This window comes from Anarrhichthys ocellatus, unplaced genomic scaffold (assembly GCF_004355925.1).
Source record: "Anarrhichthys ocellatus isolate YVR2014 unplaced genomic scaffold, GSC_Weel_1.0 scaffold91, whole genome shotgun sequence".
NCBI lineage: Eukaryota > Metazoa > Chordata > Actinopteri > Perciformes > Anarhichadidae > Anarrhichthys > Anarrhichthys ocellatus.
In genome coordinates, this window is record NW_022280121.1 from 816,808 (window position 1) to 837,727 (window position 20,920).

General features: G+C 41.7%; 1 protein-coding gene across 2 annotated transcripts in view; it reads left to right on the forward strand.

The window, feature by feature from the left end:
• fndc1 (fibronectin type III domain containing 1) overlaps nucleotides 1-20,920 on the forward strand; it is a 28,984-nt gene that overhangs the window by 179 nt on the left and 7,885 nt on the right. The window contains exons 2-16 of one of the 2 annotated variants that reach the window (XM_031875533.1): nucleotides 4,625-4,816; nucleotides 6,133-6,201; nucleotides 9,100-9,345; nucleotides 9,537-9,635; nucleotides 9,889-10,006; nucleotides 10,125-10,312; nucleotides 10,849-10,956; nucleotides 11,330-11,518; nucleotides 11,618-13,723; nucleotides 13,905-14,020; nucleotides 14,580-14,691; nucleotides 14,872-15,231; nucleotides 16,470-16,526; nucleotides 17,500-17,652; nucleotides 19,972-20,208. In XM_031875533.1, coding sequence (XP_031731393.1) covers nucleotides 4,625-4,816; nucleotides 6,133-6,201; nucleotides 9,100-9,345; nucleotides 9,537-9,635; nucleotides 9,889-10,006; nucleotides 10,125-10,312; nucleotides 10,849-10,956; nucleotides 11,330-11,518; nucleotides 11,618-13,723; nucleotides 13,905-14,020; nucleotides 14,580-14,691; nucleotides 14,872-15,231; nucleotides 16,470-16,526; nucleotides 17,500-17,652; nucleotides 19,972-20,208 — 4,350 coding nt within the window. The remainder of the gene's footprint in view (nucleotides 1-4,624; nucleotides 4,817-6,132; nucleotides 6,202-9,099; nucleotides 9,346-9,536; nucleotides 9,636-9,888; nucleotides 10,007-10,124; nucleotides 10,313-10,848; nucleotides 10,957-11,329; nucleotides 11,519-11,617; nucleotides 13,724-13,904; nucleotides 14,021-14,579; nucleotides 14,692-14,871; nucleotides 15,232-16,469; nucleotides 16,527-17,499; nucleotides 17,653-19,971; nucleotides 20,209-20,920) is intronic. The other variant, XM_031875534.1, reaches the window with a different exon arrangement.

Sequence of the window (20,920 nt, forward strand, 5' to 3'; positions counted from 1 at the left end):
TGTGGTTAAATGTTCAAATTGGATCGATCTTACAGCTGACGTTTGCCATTGACCAGTTTTAGCTGCAATCTGCGAGTTTAGTGCATTAAAATGTAATGACTTTTTTTAAAACTCAGAATGCTAATGTTATTATTTGGAAAGGAAAGAAACATGTTGAAGTGCGCGCGTGCACATCCATTTCTGTGTGCGTGGGGCATAAACATTTCCCCAGTTGCTGCAAATGTAATTTAAAAAAAAAACGAAATAGTTTGAATGTCGCCATTTAGAATGCACTGACCTATTTAATTTAGAGTTTTTGGTTTATCATTTACAGTTGTGAAAGAGTTAGTTTGAGTGAGCAACTTTAGCAGATGAGGACTTTGACAGTATTTTCACTCTTGTTTCTTAATGGGGGGAAAATATGATGCTGGCAGCTGGCCTCTTAGCAGCAGTCATGGAACAAGTCCTTACCTCATACTGTAGGCACGTGCTGGAGGAGCTGTGATCAACAATTAGAACATCGTGATAAATATCAGGCTGCATCATTGTGCTTTCTGCTGAGGGGTATCATGCCAAATGTGTGGCTGATAAATGACCTGCCTGTAAAATTAATTTTCATGGGAGAGTAGAAGTGGTTGGATGCTTAAGTTTTCTTTCTGTCACGGGTCCTCTGGACAGAGTTGCATATCAATCAGCAGCTATTAGAAATGAGTGAGACATTTTCCTTATAGCACAATGATTAAAAGTGATTCCACAGAGACCGCAGCACACATGTTTTAAAGTTTCTTAAGTACCGTTTGCAAAATCAATTTTCAGGAGAAGACGCCCACATCCTCCAGACAGTCGAAATATCAAAAGTGCCATATGGCCTGATCAGTTTTGGAGGGCAGAGAGCCAATCGTTTTCACTGAGTTTAAAAGCCACGTTTCAGCCAGCCCTTTCATTTTTTTTCTCCCTGTTTTCTTCAACATACTCAGTCCACATATATTGTCAGTTGATCTGTAAGTTTCTATATGTCTCCTTCTCAACTGTAAGCATGAGTGCTTACAATAGCATGCTGCTATTTGTTGTGGTCTTTTCCTCTGCGTCGTTTTCTTTTCCATCTTTTAGGAAGTATTTTCAGAGCGGTCATGCACTTTCTCTGCAACACACTGCTTCTCATTCCTTCACTTACATACATTCACACCTGGGAGCTACTCAATACAAACACAGTTCACTGCTGCGGGCCACTGAGCAGTTTTGCTGTTAAATGTCTTCCTCTCGGGTGTTTTGACAGTAGTCAAGGGAGAGGAGTGTTACTCATTAACTTTCTCCTCTTACACGTCATCAGCTTGTCAGTCTAAACTTCTTTACAAAAGTGGATGAAATTGGGTATGGGGATATCTGGACTCCTAGGCGGCAACAGTGCAAATAGAGAGAAAAGAAAGTTTATTTGGCAAATAAATAATGTCACTTCTTCCATGCAGCCACAGTCCATCAGCATCTGAGTGTAGAGAGTAATTGGGACTGAGAGTGAAGGGAAAAGAGGGAATCATGTCTTTGCAGGCCAGTGGAATTTAATTTTTTTGCTCCACTTAACATGCTGGAATTCTGCAGGAGCTCGCGGTGACAGATCTTATAACGTTTAGGATCAGGAACTTCATAACTTTGTATTGGGAAAATATGACGCAGATCTAATATTCCTCATATTTTCCGCAATACTGGGTATGTCTGATCACCTGACATGGCCTGACCCAGTACCCCCCACCCACCTGCAACTTGGCTGCCTGTCAAACCTGCCAGTGATGGCGTGTCTCGTGTCATGATGTCATCTCTAGTGCGGTTCCAGTTGTTTAAACAAGTTTCACCTGGGCCATGAGCACACCTGTCACAGCACACTACATGTCAGCATACCAAGAGTTTTTCAGGGAGATATAGCATAAATCAACAGTGTAAGATGTCAGTCCTCATCAGAGACGGAACATTTGAAACGTTTGGGAAGTCTGTTGGTTCAAGCTTTTGACCACCAACACTAAAATGCAAGGTATGTTTTTAGACTGTTGTTGTTCTGGTCGGCTTCTGTTGGTAAATGTCACATGTCATGTCGTGTATGTATGCATGTAACCCTCCCAAGTTAAACAATTAGTCACTTTAGGTTGTTGCTCCAAATAAAATATCAAAAGCTTGCCAGGGGCTGCAGAGTTCTTTATAGCACCTCTGTCAGCCTCCCTCTGACCTCTGACCTGGTGACTTCGGTCTTGTTTCTTAGAACTTACAGAATGGACCGTCTTAGCTTGACATTGCAACACTTCCTTGCCAACCCGTCCACACACCTCCTTCAACACACACAGCTTCACTGCCGATCCTGATGGTAGTTTGTGAAAGAAGACAGTTATTAGGAGTTAATGTTAAAACACATTAGGGGTGAGCCGGGGGTCAGAGTCTGTGTGCGATATGAGAGGGTTCACTTGTAAAAGTGGAGCACATTGCAAGTATTTTGTGGAGTCCTTTGACCTCGGGGCTTACCTGCATATGTTACTTGTACCAAACTACACATACACATACACGTGTGTCTGTCTGTCTGTCTCACTCTCTTTTTAACACTATTTTTTATTTAAAAAAAGACAATGGCCCTCAGGCCCTGCCCTGATTCTTTACATACTTAATACTTTCCAATGTCTAACTCAAACACACTCTGTCCATCTTTTAATGTTATATTATTGCCCAAGTTTCCCATGGCAACGCTCTAAAAACAAGCCTCCCTCTGTGAGATTATGTTGTTACAACAGCTCAGTTGCTTAACTGCTTCCCAAACTGTTTATTCTTGGATAGCAATCATGCATCTGCTGTGCTCGAAGGAGTCTTGATTTAATCAGAAATATCTGTTTTGCCCTTGGATCATCAAATTTCCAGAGAGGCAAAATCACAGAATGATGTCTGGACAGAGGAGCAGATCCCTTCCTACGTAAGGCATGTTCTTATTGGAAACAGGCTCGGAGCGATTGAAGTTTGTCCAGACTTGTGTCAATGGAGTCTGCCACTAACAGCTGATAAAATTGACCCCACTATAACCTGGCATTAATGAGGATACAATAAGGAGAGATTGTGTTTGGTTTTGGGAAACCCTCTCACACACCTTTATGCACTCTGGCACAATGCGATGTAAGTCTGCAGACAACACCTGCAGACAACAAGAATTCGAAGTGATAAAGTCATTTTGTGACGACGCTAAACTGAAACGGCTACTATAATCATTTGGGGAGCATCGGCAGACAGTCACAAGGACCAGCTGTTTATGATGCGGCCAGACAACCCTTGCAATTATTTGTGACAGCGATAAATGACCAGCTTGCCAATAAACCCTGAACTACATGATCACAAGTCTCTGCTCTTCTCCTCAGCTCTTTGGAGCACTTTAGTATTATTCATTTCATCCTTTGGTCCAAAACAATACCTTCAACGCTCTCATTAGCACCTTTTCAGCTGCTATTTTCAGCAAAACAAAAGCTCTGATAAACCGACCGTACGCTACCTGCCCAGCACAAAAAAGCACACAGGAACATAAGTTAGCCTCTTGCTTTTAGACGTAATGTTACATTTAGCTGGAACAGAGTCAGATGTTCCCCCAGGAGTCAGTGGAGACCATAAAAGCAGAGCTAAATGAAGGTGAATATTGGATTTACTTCCAGCAGGAGAATATAAACAAGGCTCTAAATGAATGCCAATGTTACCCGTATTTCACATTATATATGTTAATAGACAACGATTTTCTAACATGCTGCCATAAATTAAGCTATAAAATCTGTCTTGTACTGGTTGATTGGCATTGACCAATCAGATTCATGCTGATGTACTGTCAATATTATTTGTCACTTAATCATGGGTTACTGTTATACCAACACTATTTGCTGCCGCAGCTCCGTGCACCACCCTAACCTCCTTCTTGTGCTATTAATTAATGCTATTAATCAGTTCTCCCAGCAGAATCATTATAACAGCATCTCTAACTGTATAACCATCTGCTAAAAATTGTCAATTCTTTGACTTTGAAGAGAGCAAGACAATGAAATTCACATATATTAATAATGGGTATTATGTGTGTCAGGGTTGTAAACAAGTATGTGTCAGAGTTTTTACAAATGTCCCCTTACTTATGTTGAGTCAGCTGAGTTTTCGAGGTTTTAGCATCCATGCCAGCTCTCGGGCACGAGGCCATTATTTTGCAAACCAAAAGAAGAGCAAAGAGGCAGTTGCTGTCCAAATCAAAGTGGTGTTACTATTTTCTTTGTTTTGTTTCGAGTCAATCTAGCCAAGAGAGAGACTGAAGATTGCCTATTGTCCTGAGCCTTTAGCCATCCGAGCAAATCCTCATATATTCATTTAACTATCAAAATAGTTTGTATTTTTCAGGGCCGCTTTACAAGTAAGTTTCTGCTTCATCAGAATCAGAGTTACTTTAAATGCCAAGTATAATAAATACAGAGGAAATTGTAATGGTGGCATGAAAGAAGCGGTTTATTAACCAGCTTACTGAGCTTGAAAATAGAACCACGTGCTGCTACAATGTGTTGGGGCTGCAAGCCTTTACAATAAGGGATAAAGACGGAGGACTGTTAAAATAAACTTTACACAGACTCAATTGATCCTGACGTCATTTGTTTTGCAGCAGAGAAGCCCCTGCGGTCACAAAATGGGAAACAGACATCTGTGGATAAGGGTCTGAGGGAGAGGTGGGAGCCTTCAATTCATCTAGATGGAAGACCTGTGGACCGCTTCGTCATCAGCTCCAACAAACCCACGAGGTCTCACCGCTTCACGAAAGGAAAGGACAGTCGCTCGCATCTACTGGAGGATGTAGGTAAGGCAGAAACATGGAGAAAGTTAAAAAGACAGGGTGAGAGCAAGACAAAGATGAGAGACATGTTTCTGACGATGTTTGAGGTGTGACGTGAACAAATCAAGTGGGAGCTGATGTCGTACTGCTAACCAAAAAAGCAATTAAGAGGAAAACAAATGCATGGAGAGCAAAAAAATGAGGTTTGGCTTAAACTATGGAGTAATTGTTCAGATCCCCGAGTTCTGCACTTTCTCAAGACAAGTGCCAAGACTAAGGAGGGAGATGAGCAAAGCTGTGTACAAAGCAGAGATGCCGGGAGGTAAAGAGTACGCACACGCACGCATGTGCATGTACTATTGATTTTTATTACAGGATTACATCATCATTGGATGTGTTGTCATCCAAATTTGCCAGACAGAAAGAAAGAGCACTTGGGGGTGGTGGTGTGCGTGTCTGGCGATCATCATTCCGGCTGTGCAGACAGCGATTATTTTAAGCTTAAGAAGGACATTATTTTTAGGTCTTAACGGCTCCTTTATTCCTAATCCTGCCTTGTAAAACAGTTGTTTCTATACAGTTTGCAGTGTTGACACAGTCTAGCCTGCATTTGTCAGTATTCCATTTTCCTCTGTCCTTGGCATCTTAAAGCCATACTTCATCAGCAGCTCAGAGCAGTCTGCAGCCAACCCTTGTTTTCCACATCCAAACCCAGCTCAGCTCCTTTAACCCAATCCCCTCTGTTGTGGTCACTCGCTGTGTGTTTGACATGAGTATGTTTGGTGGTGATTGTGGTAGAGAATATGGGTGGAAGTGTTGACTCATGCATTGTCTTGTACGGTGTGTCAGTCAATTCAAATAAGCATCTAGATACTTTTGTTTTTATGTGAGTGTGTGTGCTTGTGGTCTCTCCATCTCTGGCGCAGTTTGCCATAACGCTCTTGCGACCGAGCAGCAACGCCTCTGTGTTGCCTTTCCAGAAATTCCTTGCAGATTGAATGTTGTTCCCTCAGCAGCATGAGAGCAGCATCAGTATTCATAAATAACACCATGCTGTTTTGCCTCCATGTCGTTAATGTAACTGGCCATCCGCTGTTACATTAAAACAACAAAATGGAGACATGACTTACCAGGAACAACATGGGGCGAGAGGGGAGAGAATCACAAACATTTAAAGTTGACCACAAAAAATAAAAATAAAATGTTCACTTGAATACGTCTTCATCAGGTTGAAATTATTCTTTAAATCGGAGTTTATTTTTACATTTGTATAATGTACGGCTTGCTTACCAAGTTTCTATCGACAACATCATTTAACATTTTTTTGTTTTATTTTTTAGACCCTGAATGGGTTAACCTGGATGGCTTTGCTGTGTTGGGCGGTGCACCTGTCAGGAACTCATCAGCAGGTAAACTTTGATCTCAAGCCCTCTTTACCAACATTACATAGGAGTGGTTTGTCCGTTTTTCTTGCTGGCGATCCAAATTTTACTTTTAAGATTTATTTTGCCTTTAGTATTGAAGGTAATTTTAATTATCACATATTCATGGTCACTGCTTTCAACAGACTGTAAAATGCAGAGAAATTAGTAGCAGACAAAATTGCTTACCCTGATTATCCATATAGTGAAGGGTGTTGACATATTTTTGTGCACATGTGCACAGTCAATTATTTTAATTAATCAAGCAATAGAAAATTAACCACCAAGCAAGTTTTCAATTGTGGAAATTGTTTTGATTTTTTCCATTTTATATTAAATTGAATAACTATTTCATCTTTTTAGAGACAATTAAAAAGTATTCTCATTGGAGTGAAACACACTGAATTAAGCTAAGCTGAACCTAAGCTTCATACTAGACTTTTAGTCAATTATGACGTCATTTGTTTATTTCTGTGTGGTTTAATGGACATAGTAATTTGGACATTTAAGTATATGTCATGTAAACACTTACTAGTCTATCACAGGATGACACAAATAAACACTTGTGTTCGTACTGTTCCACATGGACAATTTAGTCTTGCACATGGACAATTTAGTCTCTCCAAACCACTTGAATTGGCAAGTTTTTGGGCGGCGGTGGGGAACATAGAGAAAACCCATCAGATTCCAGACTGAAAGCATCAGGACCAGCAATTGAACCCAGGACCTTCTTGCTGCGAGGCGACAGTGGTAACCACTGAACCACCGTGCCACTCTGGATTTTCAGTTGTATTTGTTTGAGGCAGAGCCGCTCTGGAGACACAGCTAATCATATTTGTTGAGTTTAACCTCAGTGACTGGAGCCAAAGACCCACTGTGTTTCTGGCAAAGTAATTCTAGAATAACGCCCAGTGAAAAGGAAAGGGCAAAAGAAGACATAACGTGTTATGAAGCCTTGCTAGCACATTAGCTTAAGTTATCTAGCAAGCTACCGGCTAATGTTAATCCCTGTTAACGTTTATCGTCAGACTAGCAAATATATATACATATTTATATATATTTATGTATGTATATATACGTATATATACACATACGTATATATATAAATCGCCATTGGTTTGCCAGTTAGCTAGCTAACTGTCTTAGTCAGATGAGACTTATTCCTGCCTCCAATGACGTTCAGCCACTGCAAGTTGTTTGTAATAATTAAATTGTGGCTAAACTGAGCAAAGTAACCAATCTCACTAATTTATTTTTGCAAAGTTTAGATTTGCTTTTGAAGCTGGTGAAATGTCAAAGATGGTGGATAAAAACCTTGCTTTCTTCAGCTGTAAGCACACACATTCTTTAGCATCCGCCTGAACACACTGAGGTGGGTCTCCGCTGTAGCAGTGGTATGTCTGTCTGCCTGGAGGCCAGCCTCACAGCACCTCCGACCATCGAGCTTCCAGGAAAAGAAAGAAAGGATTTGGCAACTGTGAGCACTGCGGAGTCAATGGTTTAGTGGTCTGCGGCATGGTCACCGGGGCCAAACTATGCACTGTGACAGCTTTCCAGAGAGAGAAAAAGAGGAAGAAGAAAATAAGGAAAAGGAGATTTAGGCTGATTAAAACCAAATGTTTTCTTATTTAAGTCAGATAGTACAAGGAGAGACGGTCAAACAGGTACAGTGGATATGAGAAAGAGGATTGGGTCATTTTATTGCTTTCACAGTGTTGCCTCAGTAACAGTCAAAAATGTCTTTGACTGATAATATAATAAACACAAAGTTTGCAAGTTTCAAGTTCCTGAATCTTGAGTTTCTACATTTATTTCCAGGTCATTTTAAAATGATTGGAAAAAAATGGCACTCCGGAAATACACAATTGAATTTTAAGAAATTAAGATTTAAAAGCAAGCATGCAAGCAAAACACTAAAGCCACTGTCAACAGTAAGTAGGATATGTGATTTGTAGTAAATGAAATAAAACTGGCAACAAGAATGGCTTGATCCTGTTACGTTGAAGTTGAAGTTTAACTGGCCCCCAATATGAAGGTAAATTTAATTAACTCAGGTTAAATCCACATCTTCAGAACCTCTTTGTGTCATGTTTGTATTCCCCACATACACGGTGTCGTGGTGGAAGTCCACCAACACTAAAACTCCACCTCTCTCACTTTTTAAGCCATAGCTGAAGAAAACTTTTTGGGTGTGGTGGCCTGTTGGAAAACTTTTCACAGTTGGCCCACCCTACCTGTTTGTTCTCTTTCTTTCTGTCTTGCAAAGGAAAACCACATCAAAGCATTTTTTTCGTCCTTATAACCACTTTTAATTTCGTCAAATCCATTTTCTTACATGAGCTGACCTATAGCAGTACTTACCGAGGCTGTGCTTGCAGCTATTCTGATGGGAAACTGGGCAGATCCTTCTCATCTGACAGTGATTATGAGAAACAGATGATGGAGGAGGAAAGAAAGAAGAGTTTTTATTGTTTTATGCCAATGCTATCGCTCAACACTGCAGCCAGATGAGGGGGATTGTCTGGCTGTCTGAGTCAATGTCCGAGTCTTTATTGAAGATGGAGTCACTAATAGGAAGTAGGACAAGTTGGAGCAGATAACAGGGGACATGGTGCTGTTCTGCGGCATGTCTCTTGTGTGACAACTGGGCATGTAAACTGACACTGTTGGATGAAAGTGAAATGTAATTCTGTGTTTATCACTGTGCGGATGTGTCTTGAGTGGAGCAATTATATTCAATGAATTTTTCCATGGCAGTTAGATTCAACAAGACCCCAAAGACAAATCCGGCACAGATCACAGATTATGATTGAACTACGGGGTCATAAAGGTAACATGAACTCTGGTGCCCTCTGACTTTTGCCCTCCATTATCATCCACCAACAGGTCAAGCCAGGTCTCCACAAACTGCTGCCAGAAATCAGCTTCCATTACAGCGGGCCACCAGGGTGAACAGAACAGCCCACCCATTGGGAGTGTCTAATACCAGGACACACAGGAGGGCCCCTCAGTCCTCCTCAGGTCCCAGGCAGCCTGAGAGAGCTCTGCCAGGAGCTCCCCCGCTGGAAAGGAGACGCCAACACCACACCAAGCCTCAATCTGACCAGAGAAACCGAAACACACCAAAACTAAGTAAGGGGACTCACATTCTACACCCTTAATCACCAGATTGAAGAGCAAAGCTTTCAGTTCAAGTAAAATATGAGGCTGAAAAGACTGGCAGATTCCAAACTACATTTTGCAGATATTGTCATTAAATGTATAAATCTTTAGTGTGCATAGTGTAAACCCTGGCCGTGCCTGGTATCCCTTTCTATTCATAGCATCTGAGTCCGTTCATGTGGTGTCACTGCAGGCACAGAAAGCCCCGGGCCAGAGCGCAGCCGCCAACAGAGCAGTCGCAACCAAAAGAACTACACCAGGTACTTGCAGGTTTACAGAGAATCACTGCATTCCTCTACACATTTATCTGTCTTATTTGCATTATAAATATCTCAAAATACCTCATCAATATCTATGTAGTTGCATGATTTTTGTTTGTCACATTGGCATAAATGTGAGAACCACAGGCCATCCAATACCACATTTAATGACCTTAGGGGTGATTTTAATATTGGTTTGGAGCTCGACATTTTTGTCTTTACGTCTTTGTTTGTGTCTATGTCTGTTGTCCAGAGCCACCGGAGTACGAGGCCCAGGACATCGGTGTCAGGGTCATGTCTCCTCAGTCAGTCCTCATCTCCTGGCTTGATCCTGCTGTTGAGATGGGAAAGGTCGGCCCTGGGGTAATCAGGTGGGGATCTGTTGAAGTGTGTGTGAAAGAAAGTGAATTAATAAAAAAGATTGACTGAGTAAGAGAGAGCACTTGACCTTCCACTGGAGTAAAACATCCCTCTTTTTTCTTAACCCAGATCCTACACAATTAGGTACAGGGAGAAGGGCGAGTCAGCACGCTGGGAGTACAAGGACAGCCACCAGAGGAGGATGATGATAGACACCCTGTCTGCTGACGGCATGTATGAGTTCTCTGTCCGAATCTCTCAGGGAGAAAATCATGGAAAGTGGAGCGTCTCTGTCTTTCAAAGGACCCCTGAGTCAGGTACGCACATGCAGCCACTGCCTGCCGAGAACAGCTTATTGAATATAATTTTGTAGGTCAACTTAGGAAAAGTGATGAGTTGTGAGTCAAAAGCAAAAGCTATAGAAAGTCAAATTCCAGCATTTTCCCTAGAATATAAAAAGATAATTTATTCTTGTGGAAAAAAATTCAATGTTGCAAACTGCCTATTTGATATTTGATTCCAGCTTTGGCTGCAGCTCTGTCATGGTTGCAGCTTTTAAACCATGCCATAGCAGATCCTGAGCTGCGGTTCATTGGAATGTTAGCATTTACTGCCTGGCTAACAGCTTAGATATCAATCCGTAGTTCCATTCATAATCTCAAAGGAAGGTTCCTGACAACATATGGCAACAGTACTTCTCTCAGTTGAAGCCTCTTGGCACAAACTCACTGTTTTTACATTCTTTAAGCAGCAATTTCCTCACCCTATTCCCTCTATTCTGCTTCTGGTTTCTGTCCTGCTGCTCCCCTTCTCACTGCTGTCTTGACATTCACTTGTTTTCCTCACTTGCTAGCGCCATCTGGGCCACCAGAGAACTTTGAGGTCAAGCCACTACGAGGAAAAGGAACTGCTGTCATAGCAACATGGGATCCACCTGAAGAACCCAATGGGAGGATAAGAGGTCAGGCCGGGAAGAATAAATTAATTCATTTTTGCAATTAAATGAGTATAAATATATCCTTGGTATTTATTTTCTGCCGTGATAGTGCCCCCAAAATTAAAGTTTGCCAGTGGTCATAAATATTTGGTTCCCACTGACAATGTTGGTACTGTAATTGATTGGCACATGCAATAATGAAAATCCTAAATACTAAACATCTGGGTAATGTACAGCAAGCTGAGGTCACATGACTACTTGATGCATACTCATTGTTATATGAGTTTGTTGGGAAAAGGGCAACAATTTATGTATGCACTTTTGAATTTAAATTTTTTTCCTGAATGGTCACACTACCTCTCTTCACAACAGTAATTTATGCTCTACCTACACACAGAGTACATCCTGTCTTATGCTCCTGCTATGAAGCCATTTGGAATGAAAAGTGTGACGTACCGTAGCAGCAGCAGCACAGCCACCGTAGATGGTCTCACACCGGGTGATCGGTACATCTTCAAGATTAGAGCCACCAACAGGAGGGGTCAGGGACCACAGAGCAAGATCCTCAGTGTTGTCATGCCGGGATGTAAGCCCATTTCACTATAAACAGTATGTGTGGGCCTGTAGGCCTATGCTTCAAAATTTGATTAATCCTGTATTCATGACAATTTTTGTCTACTGCCAGCCAGCAGCGCTGCCTCGTCGTTCTCAAAAACCAAGGACAACCGCAGGACTATCCACACTCCTTCCAAACAGGATACCGACCATGATGAAACTGACCTCCAGTCAAGAAAGGTAACAGAAGAACCAACCACACCCCCTCCGCCACGCTCTGGCTTACCTGTCAATAGGCCTGTACGCCCAGTTTCCCAGTCACGCTCCTATCACAGCATCTTGCCCTCTGTAAGGGGCTCAGTCAGGAACACAGTGAACAGAGGGTCATCCAGAGGAAGAGCTCAAGATAGAGAGGATGAGGAGGAAGAAGAAGAGAAAATATACACAACGGCATCTCCAGTAGAAGAGACGACAACCATGGAGGTTGTACCGGAGACAAAAGAACCGGACAATAATGTTTCTCCTGAATTTGAAGATGAAGCGGGATATGATGAAGGGCCTCTGACTACTGAGCGCCCCAGCCTCAAGATTTCGACACCCTCCCCAATTAAACCCCGTCCCAATCCTCCACCCAGGAGGCCCATTAAGATCAGGGTCCATCAAAAACCAGGATCCAAAGCTACTTCCTCTTCTTTGTCTAACTCTTCATCCTCCTCATCTTCCGATAAAGCCAGCACAACACATACTAAACCCTCCTCTACAGTTGTAAAAGAGACCAATTCACAGCAGACAGAGGCTACATCTGTTGGAAGAGGTTCAGTGTCAGCGGGGCGCACCAAGGGCTCTGGGTTGGGCTCTAGATATGGTTACAGTCGAAGACATCCTGGAAATGTGTTTAGAGGGAATTCAACTCGAATGCTGAATGGTTACAAACCTGCTGTTACCTCACAGTTGAATTTACCAAGCCCAACTCCAAACCAAGCAACTTCAAACACACATAGCTCAGCAACATCACAGTCCACTTTACCAGACAGGACATCACCTGAGCGAGACACAACACACAGGGAGGAAAATTATGACAGCAATAACAAAGACACAGACGCAGAAGCAATCAAAGTTGAAGAGCCTACTTCAAACTCTAAACCACAACCCACAGAGGAGGAGAGAGGGGAGGAAGAGGCAAAGGAGGAGAGCAGTAATGAAAAACCTGTGGTTTCTCGTACCAGAATTAGCCCCTCATTTGCTGAAAGGTTCCCTTGGCTAGCTACCCGTTACCCTGGCAGGTTTGGTTCTGGGACAAGAGCTTCATCACCCAGGCAGGATGGTAGGAGCTCCTTGACCAGGACATCATCCTCCATGGGGGCTGGTAGACCTGTCTTGAGGGGGACACCCACTAGGGTGTCAGGGGCCACAGGTGCTGCAGGAGTATCCACGATACAGGAAACTAGTGATGATCTGAGGACTCATGATTCACTAAAGAATGGGGTGGGTTCAGTAAAGCCTTCTTTGACCAATATAAATACAGCCTCTAGTGATGCTAGAAACCCAACTACCTCCTCCTCTTCATCATCTTCCTCTTCAGCAGCAACTTCTTCAAACTCTGATTCCCATTATTCCTCTGGTAGACACAGAGTCTCAAATCAGCCAGTCCCTAGAGAAACCTCTAATGACAATAATAATGATCATAACGAGGATTATCTCGATGAAAGGAGTAGAGAAATCAGTGGAAAAAATGATAAAGTTGCTATAAATCCAGCTGACCCTAACAGACATGTAGAAGACAATGACAGTGTGGAAACAAGGGAAACTTTTTCCAGGACAAGACCTGGATCACCGTCCGGAGGCACTCAAACTTATCGTCGTCCTGGTGTGGGGGGGAACGGGAGGGTACACTCTCCTCTGCTTGCTAACCGACAGTTTGGTGGATCTCGGCTTCCCATCAGACCACAGCCAGCACAGAACTCAAGGATGGGTTCTTCAACGTCCGATTCCTCCTCATCATCATCTGACTCTTCTTCCTCAAATTTGCCACGGCCAGTTTTGACCTCAGATCGTGATGTTGGTAGTGGTACTACTGTGACAAAGACAGGGGGATTAATTGGAGGCAACTCCCAGTCTACATCATCATCCTCAGCATCTTCATCATCATCTAGGGGCCAGGGAGGTCGGCCTCGCTATCCCATTGTCAGAGGGAAACCAACCAACGGAGGACAACTCAAGCCTGCAAATGGAAATGGTAAAGTGCATGTGATTTAAAGTTGCTGCCAGTGCCACTGCCTGCTACTGTATTACTCAAAAGGTGCAAGGATTTGCTTCGGGAAAAAGCTAACTGATCAATCATTTGTAGATGTTATGATACAGTAATCAGTTCATTATTCAGTAACAAAATAACTTTTCTTGAATCATATAATTGTTAGGTAAAAATGGACGACCAAACCTGACAGCAACAAATGATAAAGATTCCTCTTCCTCTCATGGAACCAGCAAGGCCGTTGGTCAAAAGTTTATCACAGGACCTGATGGAACCAAATGGGTAACTATGTTTAATGGTTTAGGGATTGTAACAATAGATGTAATCTTACATTGTGATGCATATTGTTCTTGAGTATTTTCTTCTGGAGTAGCATGATGTAATTTATCATTTGAAGGAACAGTTCAACATTTTGGGAAATGCACTTTTTTGCCGAGTTTGATTTGAAGAGTGCCACTCTAATATCTGTGCAGTAAATATGAAGCTACATCCATCAGATGATTAGCTTAGTTTAGCATAAGGACTGGAAATAGGGAAACAGCAGGCATGGATCTGTCAAAGGGTAGTCTCCCATTGTAGACAGAGGCTGTTTCCAGTTATTTGTGCTAAGATAGTTTTTTGGCTGCTGGTCTAGTCATCTAACGAAACCAAAACGTTGAACTAATGTCTTTCAAATGTCACAGATCTATATTTCCCATTGTAATGGTTGACTGAATCTGTTTATACTACATAGTGAACTTCAGTGAACTTCACTAAATTTCCTAGTCAGGATGAGGCAGTTATTACATTTGTATCTATATGAATTGCTGTATAAATTTGGCAAACTTTTTTTTCTCTCCAGGTAATAGACTTGGAACAGGGGGTTCTTATGAACGAGGATGGTCAAGTTCTCCAGGACTCCCAGGGCAGGCCTAAGAGAGTGGTGCTTGGAGAAGACGGAAGCACGATTTTTGGTGATAAGCTTCTGTCAACCTTGCACGACATTTAAACAAACAGTATACAGCTTGAATATATGAAAAAAAAAATAGCTTGAATCGTTCTCATTATTCGCTTACTGTTAACAACAAAGTAAGCTGCAAGAATACATTTTATGTTGACCCAACTCTTTGCTTCTCCACTCCACCTACCACCAGACCACATGGGTAGTCCTCTGTTAAACCAGGAAGGTATAGCTCTGTTTGGCCACGGCCGAGAAAGCCTGCCTGTGGTCAATCCCAAAGACAAGGTCCTCATGGTTGGAGGGAAACCTGTACTTGGCTTGGACCTTCCTCACCTCAGAACCACCACCAGCACCAGGGCTCCTACCACCACCACCACCACCACCACCAGGGCTCCTACCACCACACCTGAACCCACCACCACTGACTGGATCATAGAGGAGTCTACCACTGCACCGCCATTCCCAACCTGTCCACCTGGAACCTTCTCGAAAACAGATGAATACGGGTATCCAGCACTGGATGCAGAAGGAATATTGGACTGTTATCCAGAAGGTGAGACTTTGAGAAAGACATACCTGAAAGTCATTATAACGCACTGCAGACAGCATTTTAAAAGATTATTCTAGGAAGAGATTCATGCTAAAGGAATGAAACAAAATACTGCAGTGCCCCAACTCGCAACATAGCTTAGTAAATAGATTTTCCGCATAACTGAATTCAAGTTCAGTGAATCATTTTAGAGCCAGAATAGTGACTTCACTAAATTGCTTGGTTGTATTGTTTGTCATATCCATCCAGGCCAGGGCCATGAGTGTTTCCTGTCTGTGCCCACAGAGTCCTATAACTTTACAACTGTGTGTGCCTTAACTGTGTGATCTGGTCAGTGTGTGTGTGTGTGTGTGTGTGTGTGTCTGTGTGTGTAGATGTGAGACCACAGAAACCACATCCAAGTCTCCACATCTGGTGGCTCAATGCGGTCAGAGTACTGCTGGTTTAAACATACTACGAGCTGTCAGTTGCACATTGCCATTTGTGTTTTTGTACAAAGACAATGAATGAAATATACTGAAAACACATGCATGGACACACGAACCATGGGTATTATAGTTATTACATTACACATGGTGGAGCATTTGAAAATAATTTAACTGAACCAAGCCTGTAATGTCAGAATTTTAGATTTGCAAACAACCAAAACACTCAAAAGTATTTAAAACATAAAAGTACCCCATACATACACCAAAACAAATCTAACTATGTGAGCACAGAGCTTCCATTGTTATTTGTGTTTCATTATGAACTTAACATCATTTGTAAATGTACAAGTATTTGGTTTTGGACTAACACACAAGAAAATCTTGCCAAGCAATACATCGATTTCTAGTGTGTGGATCCTACAAGCAGTGATTTCTATTTGAGAAAGAAACAAAGTAATGATGATTTATATCTGCAGTGTAGTTTCTGGGATATTGTTCTTGTTTGTTGTTGTTATAACAACTGATAAAATCCAGAAAAAGCTTATCATACTGCAAACTGATACAGCTGAAGTATAAAATAACATGATTTGAACACTTTTTTTCCTAACTCATCACACAATTAAGTTCACTGAAATCTAGCCAGAGTTACATTAGTGTCAAAATGTGTATTAGTGATTCCACCTACAGCATGTATTCAAGTAGGTTTGTCTATATGGAAGCTTGGGTGTACATGTCAATGTGTGTATGCTAGCTCAGAAATATATACATGGTCATGTGAGATTGATGCTACAGCTTGTTCTACTTCTCTGACAGAGGAATCCTCAGGAATGGAAATGGACTACATGCCTGATGCTTTAGTTCTTAAGAAAGGTATTGGCTGAGTTTGGCTTCGGACCGTCTTACCGCTACTGGGCTTAACTACATTACATGCTCATTGTTTGTTGACTGTTTATTTGTCATCCTGTCTCTTCCTCTTTGCCTTGCGTGTGGTCTTCACTTTGTTTCTCTTCTTGTATGTTTGTTTGGCCTGGTCTCGGTTCACGGCTGGGGTTTTTGGATATTTTTCCATTATGGTCTGCTTTTAATCACATTCATTCCAAAAACTTGACCATGTGGACTGCATTACTAAGCTGAAGAGAATGCCCTGGCTTATGATCGAATGCAATGTATTTGCTGTTGTGAATGTTGCTTTGTAATGTGATAGATGAACCTCAGCTTCAGCTAAACACCAGCTGAGTGGAAACTGCAGCATTTGGTTGATGTGAGCCATTGTTCTAGTTTCACTACATGTGTTAGGATCTATCAAGTTTTATGTTGCATGTGAGCAGCATTTGATATTTGCTTTCTTTTTGGGGTTCTGCTAGAGAAGACACATTGAGTATTACAATATTTTCTTAGCATTTCCCTGCCATGGCTCAAAGCTGGTTGCATGTGTGTGGACCATGATGTAATGCCAAGGCCCACTGATGCGGGACAGGGGAAAAAAACAGCAATGAAAGCAGAAGAAACTAATTGGATTTCCCCCATTTGTCAGCCTTGGAGACTTGTGAAATGGCCGTTGTCGTCAAGGCCCCTCATGTGGAAAATATGGGGAGCAAATCATTACATAAGAATACATATTTGGGTGGTAGGGGTAGAGGAGGTTATTTCAAAGTGAGCTCACACATCTGCCCACAATTCATTAAATATATTTTTTAATCTATTCATTAAATCTATGTATTCCACATATCATGGTGCCAATTACAAAGGATTAATGAAACACATCAGCATAATAAAGAATTTGGATGTAAATAATGTAAATGTATTTGAATCAAAAGCTCACTGACACATGTGTTGTTGCTAGATGAGCTTTTTGTCCAGACCACCTTGCCCCCAACAACCACCACCACCACCACCACCACCACGACAGAGATCCCGACTCCAGAGCCAGACACCAGACCATCCAAACATGGCCCATCATCGGAGTTTGACCTCAGTGGGAAGAAGCGATTCACAGGTACTCAAAGACTGAAATGAGTGTGTCTCAATCAACAAGAGTATCTTGAATATTTGATTCAAATTGGTTCCATCCATCCGTAATTAGGTCAAAATAACAAAGTTCACTGAGGACACATTGTTCAGGCTCTCCAGACGTGATCTCAGTAAACTTCAGCCCCCTGCTTTCTTTTTACTGTTCCTACGTGCTTACTTTGGCCTCTCATACTATATCACCTCATCTGGTTGCACAAACAGTCCACAATATTCTCATGACAGAAATAAAGATAGCATCAACTCGACTCCAACTTTAAAAAAAAGACATAATGTCAGAGGTCCTTTCAATAGCGCTATGTTTAATGGCTGCACTGTTTGTTGTGTTTCAGCTGTTGAAATAACAATTGTGAAGATACTGCAACGGTTGCAGTATCTTGCAGTGCAACCACAGACTTTAATAGTACATATTTAGATAAATACCAGTAAGTACTCACTATATAGCTTTGGAAGTCTATCGACGCGTTGAAAACCAAGATATAATGACTTTTGGTCCTTAGGATTGGTCATCCTACACTTCCCATAATGCAACTCAGGCCAAGATGCATGACAGATGACGCATCAATGATTTTTTTCAGACTGAACAAAGATCGTTCCAGAGCCATGGCAGACTTCACAAGCTGTGTAACACATCCCATAGCAAGTATTTTGACTTTGACATTTAAAATTGGCTGAGTGTAAAGTAATGCACACTTTCTGACCAATCAGAATCAGTGGTTATCATTCTAAATGCAAATGAGTGCCAAGCCTGTTACTAGTCAAACAAAGTGGATGAAACCTTGAGTAACGGCCTCACCATCGTTCATTGAAGAATTAAATGCAACTTGTTACTGTCACAGTTGTAGGGATCTTTGTGTGCAACCTTTTATATGGGTAGATGTATGGCTGTGTCTTTACCAGTGCAATGCCAGAGCTATCAGTATCATCTGCTCCAGAAGCAACAGTGGGACAATAACATGGCTTACTCTGGACACCATTTTTCTTGGTAAACGATGACTGCCTTGTGATTCCCTCACATAGAGCCATCTGAAAGCTGTTTTATAAATAAAAAAAGATAGAGCGGTGGAAATCAAAAAAGTTAAGGGTGCTGACCTCAGCACTGAGAGAAGCATTTGTTGGCTCATCCACTTTCATATTTATTAGTTTAATATAGTTTAAGTATAGTCTACTGACATGATTTGTATCACTCTCACTCACTCACTCACTCACTCACTTATTTGATCATCCTGCTTGAGATAATAATTCTTAGCAGTTGCATGAATCTGCTTTACAGTTAGATCCAGATGTATGAACGTAGCCAGAGTGGACTAGAAAATCTGTTCCAGGATGTTTGGACTAACAGAATGTTATTTATGCCTTACTGGACTGATATTAGAATCATTATGTGAACTGACCTGATGCTGTTTCCCAGTGTCATTTGATCCATGTCTGGCTCACACACGACAGTTTTTGTCAGTGTTTTTGGATTTGGCTTTTCAACAAGCAGAATAAGACAGACAGAATGACACATAAACAGAGCAAAACATCTGGATCTTCTGTGTGTATGAGCCTGCACTGATCCTCGACATGTGGATGCTGTTCAGAAATGCAGCCTTACAAGCACCCTGTGTATAGACAGACACATAAATCTGCTTACCTTGACGACGGATCATGTATTTCAGTGTATGAGTGCGTAATACAGTATATAAGCCATATGATTGCGTATACACATACAGTAGGATCTTGCGAAAGCCTAAACCCATACAGCCTCACAGACTGTGTGTTGTTGTGTAGATAGGCTACTGACATGTGTTACACTCTTGGCGTGTGCAAAGGGACAATCATCTGGGGAGCTAGGAGCGACTCCAGGCTCCAGTGGCTCCGTTTGAATCGCAGTCACACTAGGAATAGTGGGATAACTGAAGTGTTCACAGCTGTAAGTCCAGCTGGCTTTTTCCAGAGTACTTTGAAAACAAACAAAGAAAGAAAAAAGGCGCTGGGGAGGAAACAAATTAAAGATTGTGGGTATTCACATGAGCCAGGTACCCACTTTTAAAAAGGACTACGAACAAACCTCAAATTAGGCTATGTCAAAATGACTTACTGGAAAAGTTAAAATAGTATGACCTAGAAAAGTATAAACATCTTTAAAATTCTGTTACATACAAAAGTTCGTGCCATTAACATCAATGATTTTAATAAATAATGCAAGATAAATATTGGTATTTATTATTAATTGCCTATATGAGGCAATTACGTAGTTAAAATAAATAACTTCTCCTTTCCATTTCATTTTTCTTGACATCAGCTCCCTATGTGAACTACATCCAGAAGGACCCGGCTTCTCCTTGCTCCTTGACGGAGGCTCTGGAATATCTTCAGGTTGACGTCCTGGAAGACCTAATGGAGAAGGACAGCCTGGCAGCCAATCAGAATCAGCCTCCCAAAAACAAGCCTCATAACCTCACTGTGGTCGCCATGGAGGGCTGCCACTCATTTATCATCCTGGACTGGGGTCGCCCACTGAAGGATGATATGGTGTCAGGTAGGAGATGTTTTGCCATAACTTAAAGTCCAGGTAAAGTCAAATCTAAGATGTGTTTCTAAACACATTATACATGTGGGCCGCTGCATTGGTTGGCCAGTGCACCGTCACAAAATCCATAAAGTTTTTACCAGCCGTCTGGCCCGCTCTGTATTCCTATGTTCCTCATGTCATATGGTGCACATGAGAGCATGCTGCATGCGTGTTCCAGTTAAACTTGTGCTTTCGTCATAGTCTCCAGCGTACCCTACTCCGCTGTTACTGTTTGCCGATGTTTATCAGTGGAGGAATTGTTTTGAGCGTTGCAACCCACATGAAATGATTTGTTTCACAGTCAAAATTTAATCAATTCGGTCGGATAACATTTTGAAAGTCTAGAAGAGCAGCAGAATTTTTTTATAGCATAGGGCTTAACCGTAAGTTACAACACATTTTTCTATGATGTGACAAACACATATTGATTTTCCCTTCATCTATACTTGAAAGTTGAACCATTTAAGCAAAGACATTATTACACGCACAGCACATTCTTGGTGTTTTTTTTGTGGTTAATAATGTATTAACTTTTATGTAGTTCTCTGTTGTGATTGCACGCCAGTCGTACGCCACTAAACCGTTGTAAAAGAAGAGAGCTTTAATTGATAAAAACGTGAAGTAAATATGGCATTATTGTTTGTTTCATGGTATTTATTGGAGGAACGTTGCAGTAAAC